This window comes from Phyllobates terribilis, unplaced genomic scaffold (genome assembly GCF_046119375.1).
Source record: "Phyllobates terribilis strain yellow unplaced genomic scaffold, ASM4611937v1 Scaffold_1__5_contigs__length_1240528914, whole genome shotgun sequence".
In the NCBI taxonomy this organism is placed as follows: Eukaryota; Metazoa; Chordata; class Amphibia; order Anura; family Dendrobatidae; genus Phyllobates; species Phyllobates terribilis.
This window is the reverse complement of record NW_027362761.1, coordinates 960696550-960720633: the sequence shown is the minus strand read 5'-3', so window position 1 is coordinate 960720633 and position 24084 is coordinate 960696550. Positions and strand designations below refer to the sequence as shown.

The window sequence follows — 24084 nt, the reverse complement described above, 5'->3', positions numbered from 1 at the left end:
TCTACCCTCAAGAAGAATGAGCGCACCACTTCTTATATCTGCTTTAGCGTTTACAAACCCCGAAGCAGTTACAAGACGTGACATGAGACGGTACAGGTATACACGGTATACAGGTATGCACGGCCGTGGAGACATTGCTGTGTATTATGTTCATTTCTTTATGGAGAGCCTTTGTGGCACTTTTTCAGGGTATAACTAAGGGTATGTTCACAGTTTTGAATTCTGATCCAAATTCCACATGAAAAAACCCACTAAGCAATACTCTGAACAGTCTATTATTTTCCATGGGAAAAACTCATTGATGTTCATACAGCAAGCTTTTTTTCTAATGGAAATAAAAAAAACAATACAAAACAGGCTGCGAAAAGATGTCATGTCACGGACACATTCCCTATGCAAAAAAGGTTCAGTATCTTTCAATTTAAAAAAAACAACAACATATTTCTGATTTCAAGTCTGTACCCTAAAAGAGGGCAGTCTGATGACAAATTCTGATGCCGCCTTACCAAAACCAGGTCACATTACCAATACACTAGCAGGATGCAGAGACCCCCATGATAAAGGTAGGGGCAGCACAGGTGCAAAATACTGATGGCGCAACCACTCACACACCTGCCAATTCATGGAGGGAGTGGTTGCCTAGTATTATACATGCACACAGATGAGGCTAGCATAGGACGCCAGTTACACAGATGCACAGTGTCTGGCATACAGCCTATTGATGACGCCATACTATTAGGCTATGTGCCAACGTTGCGGAAATGAAGCAGAAAATTTCTGCTTCATTTCCGCATGTCCTCTCCCAGAAAAACGCATGCGGAATTCCGCGCGCGTTTTTCACGCGTTTTCGACATGCGGAATTGCCTTGCGTTTTTTCATGCATTGAATAAGGCAATTCCGCATGCGGAAACGCAAAATTAATGAACATGCTGCGGATTTTTGAACGCAGCATAAACGCTGCGGAAAAATCCGCAGCATGGGCATAGAACTTGCGGATTCTCATTGGGGACCATGGGGTGCGGATTAACAAGCGTTTTACAAGCCTTTACACTGCGGAAAATCGGCATCAAAAGCGCTTGTAATCCGCAATGTGGGCACGCAGCCTAAGGTCAGGCGGGCTGCCCAGCACCATATAAGTGCACCCCACAAGACAGACGCCCCAATTCACCCAACCAACAATAAAGGGCATGGCTGCATCAGCATGAAAATGTGCAATAAAAAGATGAAAAATGTATAAAATAATTGCATCGATATTTTGGCCAAAATACTCAAGCTCATGACCCACATCAAGGGTCCTCATACTTGCGAGTCCCTACACTAAACTCAAAAACGGCTCATTGAGGAACTGTTTTTGATGGAGCAACCACTCACAAACCTACCAATTCGTGGAGGGGTTGGTATTTTGCACCTGTGCTGCCCCTGCTTTTATCATGGGGGTCTACTGCATCCTGCTGGTGCACTGGTAATCTGACCTGCTGCTGGTAAGGCGGCTTCTTTTACTGTGATGGTTTTTTGAATTTTTTCCTTCTCTGCGCGGTTTTCAAATTCTTATCCGTATTCCTAGCTAACAAATAAATAAAGAGTTATTCCCCAGCTCATGGTTGAGAATACAAGCCATAAGATGTGGGGCTATGAACAGCACAGCAGAGCTAGCATGCGGCTATTACCACCTCACACATGAACAGCTGAGATGGGGAATAATCCTTTAAAGCAGTGGTCCCCAACCTTTTTTGCACCAGAGACCGGCTTGAAGCAAGATCATTTTTCCATGGCCCAGCAAGGAGGGGGTGGGGTGGGCGGGGCTTTGGTCATATGGGGGCGGGGTAATGGAGGGATTTGGAGTTTAGTGCATACTTATCATATAGTGTAGACCAGGTCCCCGCCAGGAGCTATGCCAGGAGCCCCACATAATGTGCTGTGCCAGGAGCCGCATCACTGAGGCCCCATCACGCCCTGCAGCAGGACAGGGCAGCTGTCCTGACAGCTGCTGTTCAGCTGCATTTACTTCATCCCAGGGGCGGACACAGACTGTAGTGGGCCCCTGTGCAAGAAATTTTTGGGGGCCCCCCCCGCCCTTCATAAGGCAACAAAGTTATGTAAACATAACCCCCCCATGTGCATCTCTCACCCCCCCATGTGCAGCTCACACCCGTGCATCTCTCATCCCCCTCCGTGCATCTCTCATCTCTCCCCTCCCCCCATGTGCATCTCTCATCTCTCCCCTCCCTCCCATGTGCATCTCTCATCTCTCCCCTCCCTCCCATGTGCATCTCTCATCTCTCCCCTCCCTCCCATGTGCATCTCTCATCTCTCCCCTCCCCCCCATGTGCATCTCTCATCTCTCCCCTCCCCCCCATGTGCATCTCTCATCTCTCCCCTCCCCCCCATGTGCATCTCTCATCTCTCCCCTCCCCCCCATGTGCATCTCTCATCTCTCCCCTCCCCCCCATGTGCATCTCTCATCTCTCCCCTCCCCCCCATGTGCATCTCTCATCTCTCCCCTCCCCCCCATGTGCATCTCTCATCTCTCCCCTCCCCCCCATGTGCATCTCTCATCTCTCCCCTCCCCCCCATGTGCATCTCTCATCTCTCCCCTCCCCCCCATGTGCATCTCTCATCTCTCCCCTCCCCCCATGTGCATCTCTCATCTCTCCCCTCCCCCCCATGTGCATCTCTCATCTCTCCCCTCCCCCCCATGTGCATCTCTCATCTCTCCCCTCCCCCCCATGTGCATCTCTCATCTCTCCCCTCCCCCCCATGTGCATCTCTCCCCTCCCCCCCATGTGCATCTCTCATCTCTCCCCTCCCCCCATGTGCATCTCTCATCTCTCCCCTCCCCCCCATGTGCATCTCTCATCTCTCCCCTCCCCCCCATGTGCATCTCTCATCTCTCCCCTCCCCCCCATGTGGATCTGTCATCTCTCCCCTCCCCCCATGTGCATCTCCCATTCCCCCCACTCCTAGTTAATTGTATTTAAAAAAAAATAAAACTTGTTATACTTACCCCCATGCGATCCCTGCAGAATCCTGGCGCTCGTCCAAATCGCTGACACCAGGTTCTCCTGACTTCCGGCCATGTGACGGCGCCGTCACATGACCGGAAGTCAGGGGAATCATGAAGGTGCTGCCGCAGAAGCGCAGCGCTAAGATGTTCCGGACCCGGCGCTTAGCATGCGGCCGGGGGCCCCATGAGGAGAGAGACGCACAAGAGGGGGGCTCCTACCGGCCGGGCCCCATACTGGAGTCAGGGCAGTCATGCCCTGATGGCGGCCCTGCTGGAGGCTGGAGGGGCCCCCTCTCCCCGCGGACCAGCTGAAAAACCCCAACGGCCCGGTCCTGGTCCGCGGACCGGCGGTTGGGGACCTCTGCTTTAAAGTGACCATGTCATTTCAGGCGACTTTTCTGAATAAGCAACAAGTGTGGACATAAGTAATAACCCCAGTTCTGACTATTATATGATCTGTATCCTACATTTTGTAGCAATTTACAGTGTCTGCCTATAGCTCCTTGACCCCCCAATTCACATGATATGGAAATCCTCTCAATCAAGATTGCAGAATGGAGCAGACAGGCCGGCGACATCGCCAGCCTGTCTGTATTCTCATGGAGGAATCTGGACTGTGCCATATAACATTAGATGACACTATGGTCTTAAAGGGGTTTTACACAAGATACTCATTTGCCCCACAGGAAGGGATTACATTTAAAAAAAACCCACAAACTGTGCTCACCTCCCTGATGAGCGCCATTCCTCTGCCAGTATCAACAACTTGCAGGCAGGAGCCACATGAGGGCTGCAGTCAATTAGTGGGCACTGATCAGCGGCAATACCCCTCAGGAAGACAAGTAGTTTTTTTTACTTTATTACACACCCTTGCGCCAAGCAAGTTTTAGCAAAAATCTAGTGGAAAATCCCCTTGCAGAGAAAGATCTTCCCTTTGGCCCATGCACAGTGAAGGAAAGTGACAAAGTCTTTAAGACGACCTGTCACCGCATTTGACAATACAGACTGCAGCAATTATTGAGAAGATTTATTCAATGTAATGAGGCTGGTATACTTACTATAGTTATGGTGACATCTTTATGACTACATTAGCAAAGTTAAAGGAATTAGGATAGGTGATAACTTGTTAATAGGTGGGGGTTCGACTAGTTGGACTGTCAATGATCGACACTTTTCTCTCTGCTAGAAAGGAGTAGCGGTGCACATGCTCCACCACTGCTCCTTTTATTCCCTATGGGGCTGCTGGACACCTCACTCAGCTTTTTCCAGCAGCCCCATAGGGAATGGAGCAGAGATCAGGCATCGCTCTGCAGCTCCATTTTGTAACGGAGAAGAAAAGTGCCCCAGTTCTGCTGATAATCTGACTACGGGGTCCGCACCCCCACTGATCAGTAAATTATCACCTATCTTCATCAGACTGTGCTGTTTTCACTCCCCCAGGAAGGAACATGTGAAACGCGCGTTGGGGTGCAAGGTGACAGCAAGCACTATTCACAGCACGAGTTTAGGTTGGTAACCCTATCCCACCTAGTATGTGGAGTCTTATGGATTATAATGGATTTCCATTTATCTATTATGCCTATTTTTTACTTGTGATCTCTCTTTGACTCCTCCTCTTGCAACACATGGGTAAATATTACCTCTCAAAGCACTACACTTTACAACAATAAACTATATTATCTCTGTGCACTATACTTTATATAGTTCATTAAAGGTGTGCATTATTGATATGCTATATCTCCTATAACACCATTGTGCTGTGTGTACTGTCCTGCCCCACTTTTTAAAATCACTGTTGTCTAGGTCATGTCTTTGTTTTCTTATATGTTTTTTAACTAGTCTTATCATTGTGGTGTCCTTAATCAAATTCAATTGCCGGCATATTCAATCATTTCAGTTGTTTATAATATTGTTTTGAGCAGTTTTCTTTTTGGTTGTGTATGCTTTGCCAAGTCTGTGAGGTTGGATCTTTTTATACACTATTACCACATATGTCATCACTTACAATGTGCTGGGAACATCACACATACAGTCCGAGTAGAAGCACTCCCATCAACGTTTTTATCCTCTTATGTAATCATATTATATAGCACTGTGTACTTACAATTGCTCATTTTGCCTTCATACTCAGTTAATTCTCCTCTTTTCCATTAGGTCTATAATAATATTCATTTTTATATAGCGCCAACATATTCCGCAGTGCTGTACATACATCATCATTGCTGTCCCCACGCAAACACGGGGAGAACATACAAACTCCTTGCAGATGTTGTCCTTGGTGGGATTTGAACCCAGGACCCCAGCGCAGCAAGACTGCTGTGCTAACCACTGAGCCACCGTGCTGGCCTATGTGATGTCTATGACATCACAGGATTAAAAACTGACTAACTTCTAAGCTCTATGTAGAAACATGAGGTCTATTTTCCCTGTATGAATAAATCACTGCAAAAGTCCCTGGCAGGGGAAGGATTGAGCAGCCTGGCCAGCAGTTGAAGAGGGGGAATTATAAATGCTAGGGCTGTGGAGTTGGAGTCCATTTTGGTGGAGTCAGTATAAAGTGGACCGACTCCTGAAATATATAATAATTTGGTACAGTTGTACAATGCAGAATGTGCTGTAAATTTTTTCATAAGAATTTAGGAAATGTCCGTTTTATTCCTGATCTAAGGATTTCGGCTTTTAGCTGAGATGAATTATTATTATTTATTATTATAGCGCCATTTATTCCATGGCACTTTACATGTGAAGAGGGGGTATACATACAAGAACAATTACAATAATCTTGAACACAACATGACGGCGACTGGTACAGGAGGAACAAGGACCCTGCCCGCGAGGGCTCACAGTCTACAAATCTGTGCTGCACTTTATGTACACGCTCAGTAGTGAGGCAGGGCTGTGGAGTTGGAGTCGTGATTCAGGGAAATTGAGGAGTCGGAGTCTGTGTTTGGCAATTAGCTTGGTAGAAATTCAAAATGAGCAATTGTAAGTGCACAGAGCTATATAATATTATGATTACAATATATTAAGAGGATAAAAACTTTGATGTGAGGAGTGCTTCTTTATCCCATTCACGACTTGACATATAGGTACGACATAGGTCATGTCTCCCCCTTTGATGCAGGCTCCGGCGGTAAGCCTGCATCTTGTCCAGCACATGACAGCTGATCTGATCAGCTGACATGTGCCCCTAACAGCTGCGGGTAGAATCGCAATCCACCCATGGCTATTAACATGTTAAATGCCGCTGTCAATCTCTGACAGCGGCATTTAACTCACGCTTACCGGAAATGAGTCACTAATCCCTGTCACATGATCGCGGGGCACCGATGGGTTGGCATGACAACCCGGGGTCTGCAGGAGACCCCTGTGGTTGTCATTGCCGATCTGTAATAAGCGCCGCCCCGCAGCCGATGCTCATAGCAGATGATGATCATTTTAGCTACACATAGGGCTTCAGCCCTGCTATGTGTAGCACAAGTGATCAGAAGATTGCAGCTTCTAGTCTCCAATTGAGACTATTGAAGCCAGTAAAAAAAAAAAAAAAGTTTATGAAAATATAAAAAAAAAATATAAAAGTTCAAATCACCCCTCTTTTGCTCCATTCAAAATAAAACAATAAAAAAAATAAAAAATACACATATTTGGTATCACGGGTTCAGAATCGTCCGATTTATAAATATATAAAAAGAATTAATCCGATCGGTAAACGGCATGACGATAAAAAAAAATCAAAACTCCAGAATTACGTTTTTTGGTTGCCGCAGCATTGTAATAAAATGCAATAACAGGCGATCAAAACATTGTATCTACCCCAAAATGGTATCAATAAAAACGTCAACTCGGCACGCAAAAAATAAGCCCTCACCCAGCCCCAGATCACGAAAATGGAGATGCTACCGGTCTTGGAAAATGTCGCTTTTTTTTTCTCCTACAAACTTTGGATTTTTTGTCACCATTGAAATAGAAAAGAACTTATACATGTTTGGTGTCTAAGAACTCGTAATGACCTGGAGAATCATCATAGCCGGTCAGTTTTTTGGCATTTAGTGACCATGGTAAAAAACAACAACTCAAAAACAATTGTGGAATTGCACATTTTTTGCAATTTCACCGCACTTGTAATTTTTTTCCCCATTTTCCAGTACATGATATGGTAAAACCAATGGAGTCATTCAAAAGTACAACTCATCCCACAAGAAAAAAAAAAGCCCTCACATGGCCATAGTGACCAAAAAATAAAAAGTTATGGCTCTGGGAAGAAAGGGAGCAATAAATGGAAACTGAAAATCCCAAGGTTGTGAAGGGGTTAAAATAAGTCTTTGTACATGAAATCTTAATGAATGAGGCATAAAGGTTCTGTTCCATAAAGCCTTTCTCCACATCTGATACCCTGTGCTGCGTGGTTGACTGAGCTAAATAGGCCCAAATAATGGCTGTAATATGATGGAAGGAGGGAGAATTTAACTATGTGTTTCTCATCAGTATATCCATGTATATTGAACGCATTTCTAACGCATGTATGGACGAGCACTAATTAGCGGGATCCAACTTCCCTGACAGTCGTATAGATGTGGCCTCCTGTGGTCATAGACGTGCTTACTATCAATTTACTTTAGGAGATATTCCCTTTACAAATCAATTACCCTATAGAATATTCCCACCTAAAACATGTATGGCATATCCACAGGACATGTCAGAAGCGTCTAGCACATGCCTGTACATTTGTTGATAACTGGGATGCCCCAAACCCTGTTCCTTCACGTCTGAGAATGAAAAGAGGGGTGCATGGATTTGTCTGTCCGTTTGTCTCGGGAAATAAAAAAATATTTTTTTCTTTACAGACATACTGGAGCAGATTCTGCTCTAAAAAAAAAAAAAAGCCTCAAACTTTGTAAACAAACAGAAGTACAATAAAATGCCTCATTCACAAAGACAGTGGCAGAAAAGGCAATAACTGATTTTTTTCTGAGGCAAAATTTTCAGGCTGAAAAATCCATGGCAAAAAACCTGAACAAAATCCTGAGAAAGTAACAAAATGTATCGACCATGCAGCAAAAAACAAATATTGATGCAGAATACTGACCCAAATACTCTAGTGTGAACATGGCTTTAGGCTGTTACCAAACCACATGCATGCAAAGCAGAGCCTGCTGGAAGGTGGTCCCGGTCTCGAGGCCCCCCCCCCGGCCCGGATACGCGCGCCTAGCCCGGTCTCGAGCGCCCCCCAGGCCCGGATGCGCGCGCCTAGCCCGGTCTCGAAGGCCCCCCAGGCCCGGATACGCGCGCCTAGCCCGGTCTCGAAGGCCCCCCAGGCCCGGATACGCGCGCCTAGCCCGGTCTCGAAGGCCCCCCAGGCCCGGATACGCGCGCCTAGCCCGGTCTCGAAGGCCCCCCAGGCCCGGATACGCGCGCCTAGCCCGGTCTCGAAGGCCCCCCAGGCCCGGATACGCGCGCCTAGCCCGGTCTCGAAGGCCCCCCAGGCCCGGATACGCGCGCCTAGCCCGGTCTCGAAGGCCCCCCAGGCCCGGATACGCGCGCCTAGCCCGGTCTCGAAGGCCCCCCAGGCCCGGATACGCGCGCCTAGCCCGGTCTCGAAGGCCCCCCAGGCCCGGATACGCGCGCCTAGCCCGGTCTCGAAGGCCCCCCAGGTCCGGATACGCGCGCCTAGCCCGGTCTCGAGGGCCCGGATATATTGGGTAGTTTGTCAAGCATGTAGATATAACGGCAGCTCCATGAAGCCTGGGGCACATTTTGGACACAGGCATTCTCCGGATTTCCACACAGATCAGACTACAGACCCCCTTACAATTCGGGGTGCTCGCACACTGCGGACCACTGGGTTCTTACCTCCATTTTCTGCATCTCCCATATACATACTGGGATGGCCACTACTAGTCCGGCGACATAAAGGAAGACCACCAGCGGCCGGATCCATCTCCGCCAGTTCCCACACGTACAAGGCATTTTGGGGATAGAGCACAAGTGGTCAGTGACTAATACCTGCTCAGGGGCCAGTAATGAATGGCCATGAGCCACTGAGCGCAGTGTCTCACAGCATATGGCTGCCCGCCCTCAGCACACACTGCCGCCCTGTCGCTCAGCCCCAGCACACCGCCGCTCTGCACGGTCCATGGTCACCAGTGCTGTCAACTGTCTGCACCATCCAAGCCCCACAATACACAGACACTTCCGCCTTCCCTCAAGGCGCCCGCCCACGTAAAGTTAGCGTCACCCGGATCTGTCACGCTATTGGCTCACTCAGCCGTCAGTCACCTGTCCCCGCCCCCTCCTGGTCAGACTAGAACAGATTGGGCGGATCCGCAGGGCGGATGTTATTGTTGTGCTGGTAATACACTCGTGACATGGTCACATGACTAAGTGAAGGCGCAGCGGTATGACGTCATGAGCAAGGCTTAAAGGGACAGCACATCATTAGAGTGATTGCTGCCAATTCAGGCTGAGGTTATGTGCCCACGATGCAGAAATGCTGCATATTTTTTCCGCTTCTCCCTGGCAGGAAAAACGCATGCAGATTGTACATGTGGATTTTACATGCGTTTTTCCTGCCAGGTAGAAGCGTTTGTCAAGCGTTCTTCACATGCATTTCCGCATGCGGGTTATCAAGCGCTTTTCCAAGCGATTTTAGCATCACTTGGAAAGTGCTTGACAACTTGGTCACACTATATAAATCCATACAACCGGCATGGATTTATATAGTGTGACCAAGTAATAGTTAAAAGAAAAGAATAAGAATGGTGAAAAATAAAAAAATAAAGATTATACTCACCATCCGATGTCCCCCGGTGTTTTCTCCGCTATGTCTGGTCTGGTCAGCCGTGCGTTCATTTTATGACGTCACGGGAAGCATTTCTTCTTGGAACGCACGGCGGTCAAAGATCCGCCGGAGGTGACGGGTGTACCACTTGTTACTCCGCCCTCATGCGCCCATTGGATGCTGCGCTGCTCATCATTAGCCACACCTGGATTTAAACATGAGGGTATATATACGCAGACTGACACAGTTGACATCTAGGTCCCTTGAGGAAGCAAGGTATGCGAAATGCGCATCGGGGTAGTCTGACATTCAGGACGAATTTACTTTTCTATGGGTAAGAATGTTTTTATCTTAGGGCAGGTTCGGTTTCTACTGTTCCACTGATGGTTTATTACTATCAGCTGGTTTATACATATGCACTTGCCACTTTAGTTTAGGCTGGGACAATATTGTTACCATACTATGTATACTACGCCATGGAACAGGGACTATAGAAAATGCAGGACATTGTTCTGAACACTTTACTTTTGGGGAGATACTTTAATCAGTGACTACCTACTAATTATTATATCCCTTCACATGCTACCCAATTATTTATGTACTATTGATGTATACATGTTTCGCCTGTAATTGTCATACAACTCTCTTGTGTTGTCACCGTACAACTTCTGTGTGTATCACTTTTTCTACTGAATGAAGGTTTTAATATCGATTTAATAATAAAAATGATATTTTTAATGGAATAATTTTGACACTTCTTGTCTATATCTTGGGATGTTTGGCCCCAGCTCTTTTTGTATTGGTAAGATCTATAAGTAATGGGAGTTTCCCATAGCCAATAATCCTTACTCCTATGGCGCCAGTAAAATTGTTAATTGTTGTATGGGTCGCGGTGGTGTGAAAGGACCTGCGGTGACGTCATTGAGTCATGTGACAGGTCACGCGACCGCCGCCGACTAAATGACGTCATGGCAGGTCCTCACACCACCACGACCCATACAACAGACCAGACGCATCGCTGAGGAGGTCGGGGGCCATCGGAAGGTAAGTATAATCTTTATTTTTTATTTTAAATTCTTTTTTTTAACGGTTTCTATGGTACCCAGGTCTGGATGAGATTCTCCTCTTCTCCAGACCCGGGTACCATCCACACACTGAATCGCTTAATATCCGTTTGTGAAAATGTGCTGACACGGATATTATGCATTTCAATGCAAGTCAATGGCGCTGCGTGTACGCAAAATTAATGGACATGCTGCGTAATTTTCCGCAATGATAATCCGCAGTGGAAATTTCACAGCACATGCGGATTATCATTGGGGACCATTGGGCACGTATTACCAAGCATTTTTTAAGCGTTTTCGCTGCGGACATTCCGCAGCAAAAACGCTTGAAAGACGCATAGTAGGCACGCAGCCTGAGAAGCTGCAGAGTACCCGCGCCCTGCCTCCCACCTCCAGTACCGTATCACACCATGTGTCGTCCTGCCTCCCACCTCCAGTACCATATCACACCATGTGTCGTCCTGCCTCCCACCTCCAGTACCATATCACACCATGTGTCGTCCAGCCTCCCACCTCCAGTACCATATCACACCATGTGTCGTCCTGCCTTCAATCTCCAGTATCGTATCACACCATGTGTCGTCCTGCCTCCCACCTCCAGTACCGTATCACACCATGTGTCGTCCTGCCTTCAATCTCCAGTACCGTATCACACCATGTGTTGTTCTGCCTCCCAGCTCCAGTACCGTATCACACCATGTGTCGTTCTGCCTCCCAGCTCCAGTACCGTATCACACCATGTGTCGTCCTGCCTCCCACCTCCAGTACCGTATCACACCATGTGTCGTCCTCCCTCCCAGCTCCAGTACCATATCACACCATGTGTCGTCCTAGCCACCCACCTCCAGTACCGTATCACACCATGTGTCGTCCTACCTCCCACCTCCAGTACCGTATTACACCATGTGTCGTCCTAGTGTGGCACCCTGCTACCACAGGTACCACAGGACCCAATAGGGTGCATGGACGGACTTCTCCACAAGAGGCCCTCATTACAAACAAACACCTCCACCCTTCCACGTCAGACCACCAGAGGGAGCCCTGTTAGGGATATATATATGGAGGGTGGAGTCAGGCAGTTCAGTCAGAGTCTCTCAGTCAGAGAGATAGTGTGCTGGCACTTAGACCAGTGAAGAAGCAGCACGTGAGCTGCTGTGCTCTGAGGGACCCGAGTGTGGCCGGAGGCAAAGAGGAGAGGAGAAAGGAGTTTAGGGGGCAGAGCATCACAGGCTCACCCCAGAATACAAATCAGACACCGGGTCCGTGCCTACAGGGTCCTCTACACCCAGTAGGGATTACCGGCATACCAGGAGGATTACAGATCCCTGGTCGACCTGAAGCTAAACCCTTTACAGGACTAGGAACCACGAAGGCCCCAGTGTCCAGGGATAGTGGTTGCCAGAGAAAGGTCCTGCTACCCAGCGACAGGTGAGAGAACAACACAACACAGAAGCTAGGCCCAGTTGCAGGCTGGCCAGGAGCTTAGAGAGGGAGAAACGGACCAGGAGGCCTTATACCCGCTCACTGGGGAGAGTCCTGAAGTGCACCCTTCCTACCGAGTACCCTGGACCGTACCTGACATCTGCACCAGTAAAGGTACTGAAGTGAATCTCCTGTCTCTGTCAGTTACTCCTGCTGCGCCATCTCTTCTGCACTACAACACCCAGCATCACCTTCTGCACCTACACTGCCCTGGGGGCCCGCTCCGCCTGTGGGGAGCAGAAACATCCCAGCTGCTATCCCATGACACCCGGAGGTCTGCCGCAGCGCTGGTACCCATTACCAGAAACCACAGGTGGCATCACGAGACAAACTGTACACTAAAACTCTTTTTTCAAGACAGATCCTAGCGTACAGGCCTGGGAGCCGACTGCCGTGATATCCTAAACAAGGTAAAAGGCCCGGGTACCGAGTCCCCTATATCCCCCTGGGCGAGACACTAGCCTCCCACCTCCAGTACCGTATCACACCATGTGTCATCCTGCCTCCCACCTCCAGTACCGTATCACACCATGTGTCGTCCTGCCTCCCACCACCAGTACCGTATCACACCATGTGTCGTCCTACCTCCCACCTCCAGTACCGTATCACACCATGTGTCATCCTGCCTCCCACCTCCAGTACCGTATCACACCATGTGTCGTCCTGCCTCCCACCACCAGTACCGTATCACACCATGTGTCGTCCTGCCTCCCACCTCCAGTACCGTATCACACCATGTGTCGTCCTGCCTCCCACCTCTAGTACCGTATCACACCATGTGTCGTCCTACCTCCCACCTCCAGTACCGTATCACACCATGTGTCGTCCTGCCTCCCACCTCCAGTACCGTATCACACCATGTGTCGTCCTGCCTCCCACCTCCAGTACCGTATCACACCATGTGTCATCCTGCCTCCCACCTCCAGTACCGTATCACACCATGTGTCGTCCTGCCTCCCACCACCAGTACCGTATCACACCATGTGTCGTCCTGCCTCCCACCACCAGTACCGTATCACACCATGTGTCGTCCTGCCTCCCACCTCCAGTACCGTATCACACCATGTGTCGTCCTGCCTCCCACCTCCAGTACCGTATCACACATGTGTCATCCTGCCTCCCACCTCCAGTACCGTATCACACCATGTGTCGTCCTGCCTCCCACCACCAGTACCGTATCACACCATGTGTCGTCCTGCCTCCCACCACCAGTACCGTATCACACCATGTGTCGTCCTGCCTCCCACCTCCAGTACCGTATCACACCATGTGTCGTCCTACCTCCCACCTCCAGTACCGTATCACACCATGTGTCGTCCTGGGAAGCGCAGGCATATCATCTCTCCTGGATGCCGGCCGCTCCTCAGACTGTGCATTGCGCTGTGACTCTCTGCATTTTCTTGTATACAGTTGGGCCGCCACATTTTCTTCTGTTTTCTCATTTATGTTGCCTTCATAGCAGATTGTTACAAGGAACCTGTCAGCACGTCTTACACCCAGAATTAGTGGTAAGACTTGCCCCAATTAAAAAAAAAATTCATTTTTGTAGAGATTAGATGTGCCAGTCATGGCAATCTAATGTAGAAGTGATATGCAAATCAGGCTGGAAATTGACATGCCCTCAGTGCACTTTCAGCCTGATTTGCATATAGCTTCTACACTAGATTTCTCATAATTGGCAAACTGGATCTGTACTAATAAGGTTTCATTTGTATCAATGGACAACCACCGTATGTACAAAGTGCTGACAGCGGAGGCGTAGCTATGGGTTCAGCTCAGAGAAGGAGGACATAGGACTGGACCCGTAACCAGGTAACCCTGATTACAACAATGGTGGTGCACCGAGATAGTGGATGTAGTAGAACCTCAGCAGATGACCGCGCTGTTACTAATAAAAATCTCTATACAAAGACCATAACTGATATTACCGCCATATGGTGACCGTATAGTGGTAGAACATACAAGCGATCACAATACAATTATAGATGCTGACATACAGTGGACGTTCTTTCTTATAGTCGTTCACTTTTCCATCTGGTCCAGACCGCTATGACAACTTCTCCAGCCAGGACTTGTCTGCAAAGATTACAACAAAGTCACATTTGACCTCTCACATTTCCAGCACCGTCCACATCTATCCCCAACCTGCACAAACTCCTCATTCTGCTGTCACCCTAAGGCCTCGCTCACATTTGCGTATAAAACATCGGTCCGATTCTGCTCCTGAAAAGTTGGACCAGTGGAATCCGTATGGTTGAATTTATGTCATGTGACTGCAATGCGAGTGTGCGATTATTTTCTCGCCTAGCATCTGTATCACATCCGTATGACATGTTTATGCAATCTGTATGCATTCCGTATGCAATGCGTTTTTAATATCATCTTTTACATACTATAATACTCTATGTAACTTAAAGCTAGATTACAAAAGTAATAAAGTAATCTTATATAAAGATATAGATAGATGATAGAAAGATATTAGATCAATAATAGATAATAAATAGATATATAGAATAGATAGCTATCCTGCTGATTATACAATTTCACAAGCCTCCTACATATAATAAACTTGCACCCTTTACTGCCTTTCATGTGGCACAAGGGTGTTTAGGCTGGTTTAACCTAATAAATAAGTAATTAAAAAAATGACGTGGGGTCCCCCTCTATTTTTGAATACCAGCAAAGGTAAAACAGCAAGCTGAGAGCTGATATTATCAGGCTGGGAAGTTCCCTGGTTAATTATCTACAAATGGATACCTGAAAAACATAAAAAGTGAGAAAAAAAAACAAGAAAATGTCCCTCGTTTGCCATTTTATTACAAAAAATGTTCCCATGCAGATCTGAGGTAGTCCAACATTCCCCAAATCCGGCACCAGTGACTGTGAATAGCAGTAAGCAACAGTATTGCTATTCACAGTTGCCAGGTACTGATGTCACCGCTCATCAGAGTTACCGTCTCCCACTGCTCTCTGCAAGACCGGCGGCTCTGAGCAGCGGTGACGTCAGTAGCTATACCGCTCAGCAGAGTCGCCAAGTCACATTGCCCTCTATAAGCCTCTGCGACTCTGATATGAGGTATAGTTACTGACGTCACCGCTGCTCAGACGTCACCGCTGCTCAGATCCGCCGGGAGCCCAGCGAGAGTCGGCACCTCTGACAAGCAGTGAAGTCAGTACTGTCGATTGTGAATAGCAGTAACGTTTCTTACTGCTATTCACAATCACTAGGGCCAGATTTGGGAAACGCTGGACCTGCGTGGGAACATTTTTTGTAATAAATTGGCGAACGAGGGACAGTGTCTTGTTTTTTTCTCTATGTTTTTCACGTATCCATTTGTGGACTACGTTGGATTCGGCGGACTACGGCGGATACCCTGGACTACCTCGGACCTGCATGTTTTTTTTGGGGGGGGGGGTGGGGTTTAATAAATTGGTGAACCAGGAAAAGTGTCAGGCAATGTTTTTTTTAAAAAAAAGTATTTTTGTATGTGTGTTCTTATTTTTGATTACTGGGTTAGTAATAGGGTGTCTGATAGACACCTCTCCATTACTAACCCCAGGGCTTGATGGCAGCTGTGATTTTTGACAAATGGCATCAACCCCGACTAGCATTACCCAGATTGCCACAGCACCAGGACAATCGGAAAGAGCCTAGATAAAGCTCCAGAATTGGCGCATCTCATGTGATGCTCCACTTCTGGTGAGGCTGATGGCTGGTATTTTAAGGCTGAGAAGGGCCCAATAACCATGGAAATAGGGGAGACCCACATCATTTTTTTTTTCATTATTTATTTATTAAGGTAAATAAGCCTAAACACCCTTGTGCCACATGAAAGGCGCTAAAGGGTGCAAGTTTATTATATGTAGGGGGCTTGTGAAATTTTAAATCTGCAGGATATCTATATATTATATCTTTCCTGAGGGTTTTGGCTGTGAATTTACTGTACTTGGCTGATGAAATTTCGTGGTTCCTTTGAGATGTGTGCTTAAAAATTAATTACCCCCGAGAAAAAATATGCAGATGAGCACTGCCACATTGAATAACATTGGTCAGAGTGCAATGAGATGTTTTGTCGCATTGCACTCCTCCGTACTATACACCAGTGTGAGCGAACCCTAATTCTGAGCCACTGCTGCCATATGTGTCCCTATTACTGTACCTACTGTTTAGAACAATAACAGTTCTCCTCTTACTGCCCCACATAATAATACCCACCACTGTCCCCCCCCCCATAATAATGCCCACCACTGTGCCCCTTACTAAGTAAAAGGCCTCTTTTGTGCCCTCTAGGTGGTAAAATTGCCGCCCAGAAAATAAGAATGCCCTGTGCAAGTGACCTAGAAAACAGTGTCCACATTTTGCCCCTAGAAAGGAATAATGCACCATTTACACCTTTGATTGTCACAGTACCCTGTATACCTCTATACCAATAATACTTCTTAAGTGTCCACTTAACTTTTAATAATGTCCACTATGTCCCCCCCATGGACAACTCATCTATACACAGTATGATGGGCCCACAGCTCCCCTGTACACAGTATGATGGGCCCACAGCTCCCCTCTGTACAGTATGTTGAACCCACAGCTCTCCTATACACAGTATGTTGAGCCCACAGCTCCCCTATACACAGTGCGGTGATACCACAGCTCCCTTATACACAGTATACACAGTATGCTGTGCCCACAGTTCCCCTATACACAGTATGGTAGACCAATAGCTCCCCTATACACAGTAAGATGGGCCCACAGCTCTGATATACACAGTGTGGTAGACCAACAGCTCACCTATACAAAGTATAATGGGCCACAGCTCCTTTATACACAATGTGATGCTCCCACAGCTCCCCTATACACAGTATGATGCCCCCACAGCTCGTCTATATGTAACATGCAGAAGTAGTGCTGTTGCAGAGTGTGACATGCAGAAGTAGTGCTGTTACTTTAAAAGCATTCAGCAACTATTAAAAGTAACACAAGTACAGGAGACAGGAAGTGTTGTGCTCCAGAAGCATCCAGCAACTAGAGGGGTTAACACAGTCACCGGAAAAGGGGAGTGTTTTAACAGAGCCCCTGGGGGTGTGGGGCAGTTGTTTACTGTCTGTCTGGAGCCAAAGAGAAAGGTGGTGTGTGTGTTCTGTATCTTACAGAAGTATCCCTGCAAGTGAAAAGGATTCAAGTCAGGAGTGAAGCTAAGCACAGGTCGGGTAGAGTTCCTGAACTAGCAGTGCAGAGAATTGTCAGGCAGAAAGATAAGGACTGGAAGAAATGGTGTCACAGGGATCATCTCCCTCAGCAACCCCCCCTCCTCCATCTCACTGTGCTGTAAGAAGAGTGGTGGTGGTGAGAGACTCACTACTGAGAGGAACTGAAGCAGCTATCTGCAGACCGGACATAACTGCAAGAGAAGTATGCTGCCTCCCAGGGGCAAAGATCAAGGATGTTACCGATAGGATACCGAAGCTCATCAGTTCCAAGGATGTCCACCCATTTCTTCTGATACATGTTGGCACCAATGACACGGCAAAGAATGACCTACCGACAATCTGCAAGGACTTTGAAGCATTGGGGAAAAAAGTAAAAGAACTGGATGTTGTATACCTTGACTTCTCCAAAGCGTTTGATACCGTGCCACACAAAAGGTTGGTATATAAAATGAGAATGCTTGGTCTGGGGGATAATGTGTGCAAGTGGGTAAATAGCTGGCTGAGTGATAGAAAGCAGAGGGTGGTTATCAATGGAGTAAGCTCAGGGTGTGTCAGGGTTACTAGCGGGGTGCCTCAAGGGTCTGTCTTGGGCCCTATATTATTTAATATATTTATTAATGATCTAGTGGAAGGGTTGCATAGTAAAATAGCAATATTTGCAGATGATACTAAACTTTGTAAAGTAGTTAATACAGATGAGGATAGGGCACAGCTACAGGAGGATTTAGATAAATTGGGGAGTTGGGCCAAAAAATGGCAAATGGGGTTCAATGCCAATAAATGTAAGGTCATGCACATGGGAAAGAAAAACAGCAGTCACCCATACATATTAAATGGGAAACCGTTGGGGAAATCTGACATGGAGAAGGACCTGGGCGTCTTGGTTAATAGCAAATTAAATTGGAGTGCCCAGTGTCAGGCAGCAGCTGCGAAGGCAAATAGAGTCATGGCATGCATCAGAAGAGGAATAGGGGCATATGATGAGAACATTGTTCTTCCTCTGTATAAAGCTCTGGTAAGGCCGCACTTAGAATATTGTGCACAGTTCTGGGCTCCGGGGCTCAGGAAAGACATATTGGAGCTAGAGAGGGTACAAAGGAGGGCGACTAAGGTAATAAAGGGAATGGAGGGACTAGAATACCTAGAGAGGTTGTCAAAATTAGGCTTATTTACGTTGGAAAAGAGAAGGCTTAGGGGAGACCTCATAAACATGTATAAATACATCAGGGGGCAGTACAGAGATCTCTCCCATGACCTGTTTATACCAAGGATGGTGACAAAGACGAGGGGGCACACTATGCGTCTGGAGGAAAGGAGGTTCCTGCACCAGCATAGAAGGGGATTCTTTACGGTCAGAGCCGTGAGACTCTGGAACTCTCTGGGAGAGGAAGTGGTGATGTCCAACTCACTTAATGAGTTCAAGAGAGGCCTGGACGCCTTTCTTGAGAACAATAAAATTACATCCTATGCTTAGTTAATTAATCCAGGGATTTAATCTGACTGCCAGATTGGTGTCGGGAAGTGAATTTTTCCTCAATGATGTAAATTGGCCTATACCCCATGTTTTTATTTTTTTGCCTTCCCCTGGATCAACGCTGCGGAATAGCTGCAGTGCACAAGAAATAGGCTGAACTGGATGGACGCTTGTCTTTTTTCGGCCTTATAAACTATGTAACTATGTAACTATGTAAAGAATGCTGTGTTCATTAATGTGCCTTTGCATTAGAACTGTGCTGTCCTGTACTACTGGGAAGACTGTGAACTGCTGTGCTGCTAAGGAAACTGTACTTTTTGTCATTGGAGCCTGTTGCTCATAAGACTTAACTTGCACTGGCTGTGCGGCTTTTTATTAAATGCTACTGTTCTACCGTTTATGAGGACTCTTTTCAAGTGTGTCTGGTCAGCAAGTGAAACAACCTACGTGTCTGTGCCTGAGGGTCAATACCCATGTGTGCCTGAGAGAAGCTGCAGCACAGAGTCTATGGTCGCCCTGAGTAACGGTTCCCCCAGGATTCCAAAAAATTAATGTAACCTGTCTCACCCCTATCTGAACCTAGCGGCGTGCGTGTAACATATACACAGTATTATATCCACACTACTCCATCAAAACATAATATAATGGTCACCACAGTAGCCCCCACACTAGCTCCCATGCTGTATAATTGCCTCACATTGTTTCCCAATTTGTATAATGGTCCCACATTAGCTCCAAAGCTGTATAATGTAATACTTTCTCACACTCTATATAATAGTCCTAACATTAGCTTCCATGCTGTATAATTGCCCCCACAATGTATAAGGGGCCCCCATAGTAGTCTCTACAATGCAGGAGCGGGCCCCCATACTCTTTGATGCCCCCAAAGTTACCTGGTTTTTGAACAAAATAAAAAACATTATATACTCACCTAATCCACGATCCTGACCAGCGCACTTGTTATCTTGCAGGCACATGCACAGGATGTGAGTCCCGGCATCGTGCGATAATGTCACCGCAGTGGGACTCTGATGTCCTGTGCGTGCGCCGGCGTCTTGGCCAGTTCTGTAGACTGCAGGCTTAAAGCGACCTGCGGTCTACAGAAAGGAGAGTGGTAGTGCAGGGAAATCATGTCTGCACTACCGCAGAGCTTAACTATACCGGCGTGCTGCAGTCGCACCCTCTGCTACGCTGCTGGCTGACAAGTTCACTTTTAGATACCTATTTAAATAGCAGATATAGCCATATAACCTAAAGACAAGGTTGAAATAGAAAGAAAAATAGTAAAATAGAGATAATCCTTAGAGGACTACTAAACCTGCTGCCAAGTAGTCTAACCCCACCCACATCACTGATTGGCAGCTTTCTTCCCATGCCCATTGTAGAAAGAAAGCTGCCAATCACCTTACAAGTCTTCTAGTGCTTGCACAGGTATGCAAAATTTGGGGTTATGAAAATTGTTTAAAATCCAATGACTGATTGTTATCTTTTCTCCAGCCCTGATTAAAGAAAACACTTCTATTTTTAACCATCACGTATGGATTTTGCACAAAACGCGCGGGAAATTACGTACAAGCGAGATTAGCAAGAAAAATCTTTATTGTAGCCAAAAATGTGTACAATACTATGTATAAAAAATTTTTGAACATTCATTCTGCAACTTCATTGGAAATTAATTCTTACGCCTTTTCCGTTTCTCTTGAAAGCTTCTCTTGATATCATTTCACTTACACAAGTCCTGCGGATCTTCTCCGTGAAGCATCGAGCAGTAGCCCCATCATGTTCTTGTTCCATCTATCTTGGTATCGTCGTTCCATCTACTTGATATCCTGATGAAATCTTTCTCCTTGCTCTTTGCTAACAGAAACAAGGTTTTCAGGAAAGTAATGTAAATGGGAATGTAAAAAAATATAGCTTCAAATTCATCAAACAACCCAAGGCTTTGAAATGTTTCAGCATGTTGTCCACAATGGACTTAAATTTTTTATATTTGTTGTTACCTAGAAATTTCTTCACAACTTCTTTAAAAGAATCCCAAGCCCTTTTCTCAACAGCTTTCATTTTTGTTTTGAATACGTCGTCCTACATGAGTTTCCGAATATTCGCACCCACAAAAATGTCTTCTTCAGTTTCACTCATTCTGTGCGATGTCTTCTCTCTTGATGTTTAAATTCTTCCTTAGCTTCCCTTCCTCATGAGTGGGGATGGCATCTCTCACATATTCAATGAAAAGGAATCCATCACTAGGCTCAACCCTCCTAAGCCTGTAGGTCATAGGAAGCTGAATAAACTGATACCTCGATGTCTGCTGAAAATCTGATCCAGCATTCTGATGGAAATCGGTCAGCTGAATGAGGCCTAAAAAAAAGACTATGAAGACTATCTTCATAGTTTGCGAGTGTGAACGAGCTGCGTGTGTCCGGAGCGTAAGTGCGAACGAAAGTAAGTGTGTGACTTGTTTTTCAGTGAAGAGGTATTGGGAATCCTGCAGAAAATACCTGTGTGAATTGCGGTGAGTGCTGCATTGTGATCTGCTGAGTGCTTTTCTACCTGTTTAGATTTATTGGGCTTTTTAAAATCTATTTTCTCACTACAGTTTTAGTTTCTTAGTTTACTACCTGTGTATTTAAGGGTTAACTACATTGCACTAAAATCCTGAGGTGTAGATTTACTCACAAGGGGTTAATTAAGGGGAAAGGGTCATAATTAAGGGTTTATAAGGGGCAGCTGGTTGGGCATCAAGTCCTTTGGAAGTGCATTGAGGTGAAGGGTACATTGCTGGAAAAGGAAAAAAAAAAAAAAAAAACTCTTTAAAAACTCTTTAAACTCTTTAAATCTCTTAGTTTGCGAGTGTGAACGAGCTGCGTGTGTCCGGAGCGTAAGTGCGAACGAAAGTAAGTGTGTGACTTGTTTTTCAGTGACTTTGGATTCAGGGAGTTTGGAAGGGAGGACTTAGGACTGAATTGCTGACTGTATTTCATTCTTTCTTTACTTTACTTTTTACTTAATTAATCCACCTGACCTACTTAGCTGATTCCCCCGTCCATACTTGATACTTAATTGATCCCCCGTCCATACTTAACTGATCCCCCGCCGATATCTAATTGATACACTTGCACATCCCTAATTGATCCCCGTCCATACACCTATATATAAATAATTGTGTTTTGTACTTGTATATATATACTGACTGTATCCCCATATTTAGAATGACGTCCATGTTGGCCGGAGCCGTGCAGTGTACATCTTGCGCAATGTATGCATTCCGTGAGCACCCGCTCGAGGATCCATACTGCTGCGAGAGATGTGAGCATATCGTGCACTTGGAAGCCCAAATTCTGGATCTAAGTGCTCAGATAGCAGTACTGAGGAGCATCGACAACATGGAACGGAGTTTGCTGCTCACCGAGCAGACACTCAATGGGTCAATACTGGGGGTGGAGCATAGAGGGGAAGTGCAGGCTGAACAGGCAGGGAGCTGGATAACAGTTAGGAGGGATAGAGGGAAGAAGTATAGGAAGGCTGGTTCAGAACCGGCATTATTGGAGCACGACAGATCCTCTGACCGCCGGGGGAGTGTATGCTCCAGTAATGAGGGGGATGGGGGAAGTGTAGGGCAGGCAAGACAGGTTCTGGTAGTGGGTGACTCTATTATTAGGGGGACAGACAGGGCAATCTGTCACAAAGACCGGGATCGCCGAACGGTGTGCTGCCTCCCTGGCGCTCGAGTCCGGCACATCGCGGATCGGGTTGACAGGTTACTGGGTGGGGCTGGCGAAGACCCAGCGGTCATGGTCCACATCGGCACCAATGACAAAGTGAGTGGTAGATGGAGGGTCCTTAAAAATGATTTCAGGGACCTAGGTAGGAAGCTTAGGGCAAGGACCTCCAAGGTAGTTTTCTCAGAAATACTACCAATCCCGCGAGCAACACAGGAGCGCCAACAGGAGGTTAGGGAGGTGAATAAGTGGCTAAAGAGTTGGTGCAAGGCAGAAGGGTTTGGGTTCATGGAGAACTGGGCCGACTTCGGGGTCGGCTACAGGCTCTACCGTAGGGACGGGCTGCACCTCAATGGGGAGGGTGCAGCGGTGCTGGGGAAGAATATGGCTAATAGGTTGGAGGAGTTTTTAAACTAGAGACGGGGGGGGGAAACCAAGGAAATAGGTGGGATGTGAGGCAAGCAAGGGGGAAGGGGAGAAGTGAATATAATGAGGGTGGAGAGGGGGATGGGGATAGTACAGTTAGATCGTTAGAGAAGAATAGGATGCTAAATAACCCCAAAGTTTTATCTTGCATGCTGACCAACGCAAGAAGCCTGACCAATAAGGCGGATGAGCTGCGGGCGCTTATATCGGAGGAGAGGTATGACATCGTAGGTATAACAGAGACTTGGCTAGACGATAGCTACGACTGGGCGGTAAATTTATTAGATTATAGTTTATTTAGAAGGGACCGGAAACAGGGGAAAGGCGGAGGAGTCTGCTTATATGTAAAGTCATGTCTAAAACCCAGACTAAGGGAAGATATAGGAGAGGGAGAAGAGGGGGTCGAGTCCATGTGGGTAGAGATAGAGGGAACTAAAAATAATAATAAAATATTACTGGGGGTCTGCTATAAGCCACCCAATATAACAGAGGAGAATGAGAATCTGCTATTAGGACAAATAGACAAAGTAGCAAAACATAATGAAGTGATTGTAATGGGGGATTTCAACTACCCGGATATTGACTGGGAAACAGAAACCTGTAGATCTCAGAAAGGAAAAAGGTTCTTGACAAATATTAAGGATAATTATCTCTCCCAACTAGTGCAGGAACCAACGAGAGGGAAGGCCGTGTTGGACTTAATATTGACTAATAGGCCTGATAGAATAACTGAGGTACAGATAGGGGGGCACCTAGGTAATAGCGACCATAATATTATCGACTTCAAAATGCCCTTCAGTAGGGTTATCAATAAGGGAACAACAAAAACATTAAACTTTAGGAGGGCGAAGTTTGATCAGCTGAAAGAAAGCCTTCAACTTATTGAGTGGGACAAAGTTCTTAATCAAAGGAATACGAATAGTAAATGGGAA

The 24084-nt window shown here is 46.6% G+C and overlaps 1 protein-coding gene across 1 annotated transcript in view; it reads right to left on the bottom strand.

Moving 5' to 3' along the window:
• Window positions 1-9244, bottom strand: part of TMEM184C (transmembrane protein 184C) — a 66718-nt gene extending 57474 nt beyond the window's left edge. Inside the window, exon 1 of the mRNA XM_073642508.1 lies at window positions 8855-9244. Coding sequence (XP_073498609.1) covers window positions 8855-8971 — 117 coding nt within the window. The 5' untranslated portion in view covers window positions 8972-9244. The remainder of the gene's footprint in view (window positions 1-8854) is intronic.
• Window positions 9245-24084: the final 14840 nt, after the last annotated feature.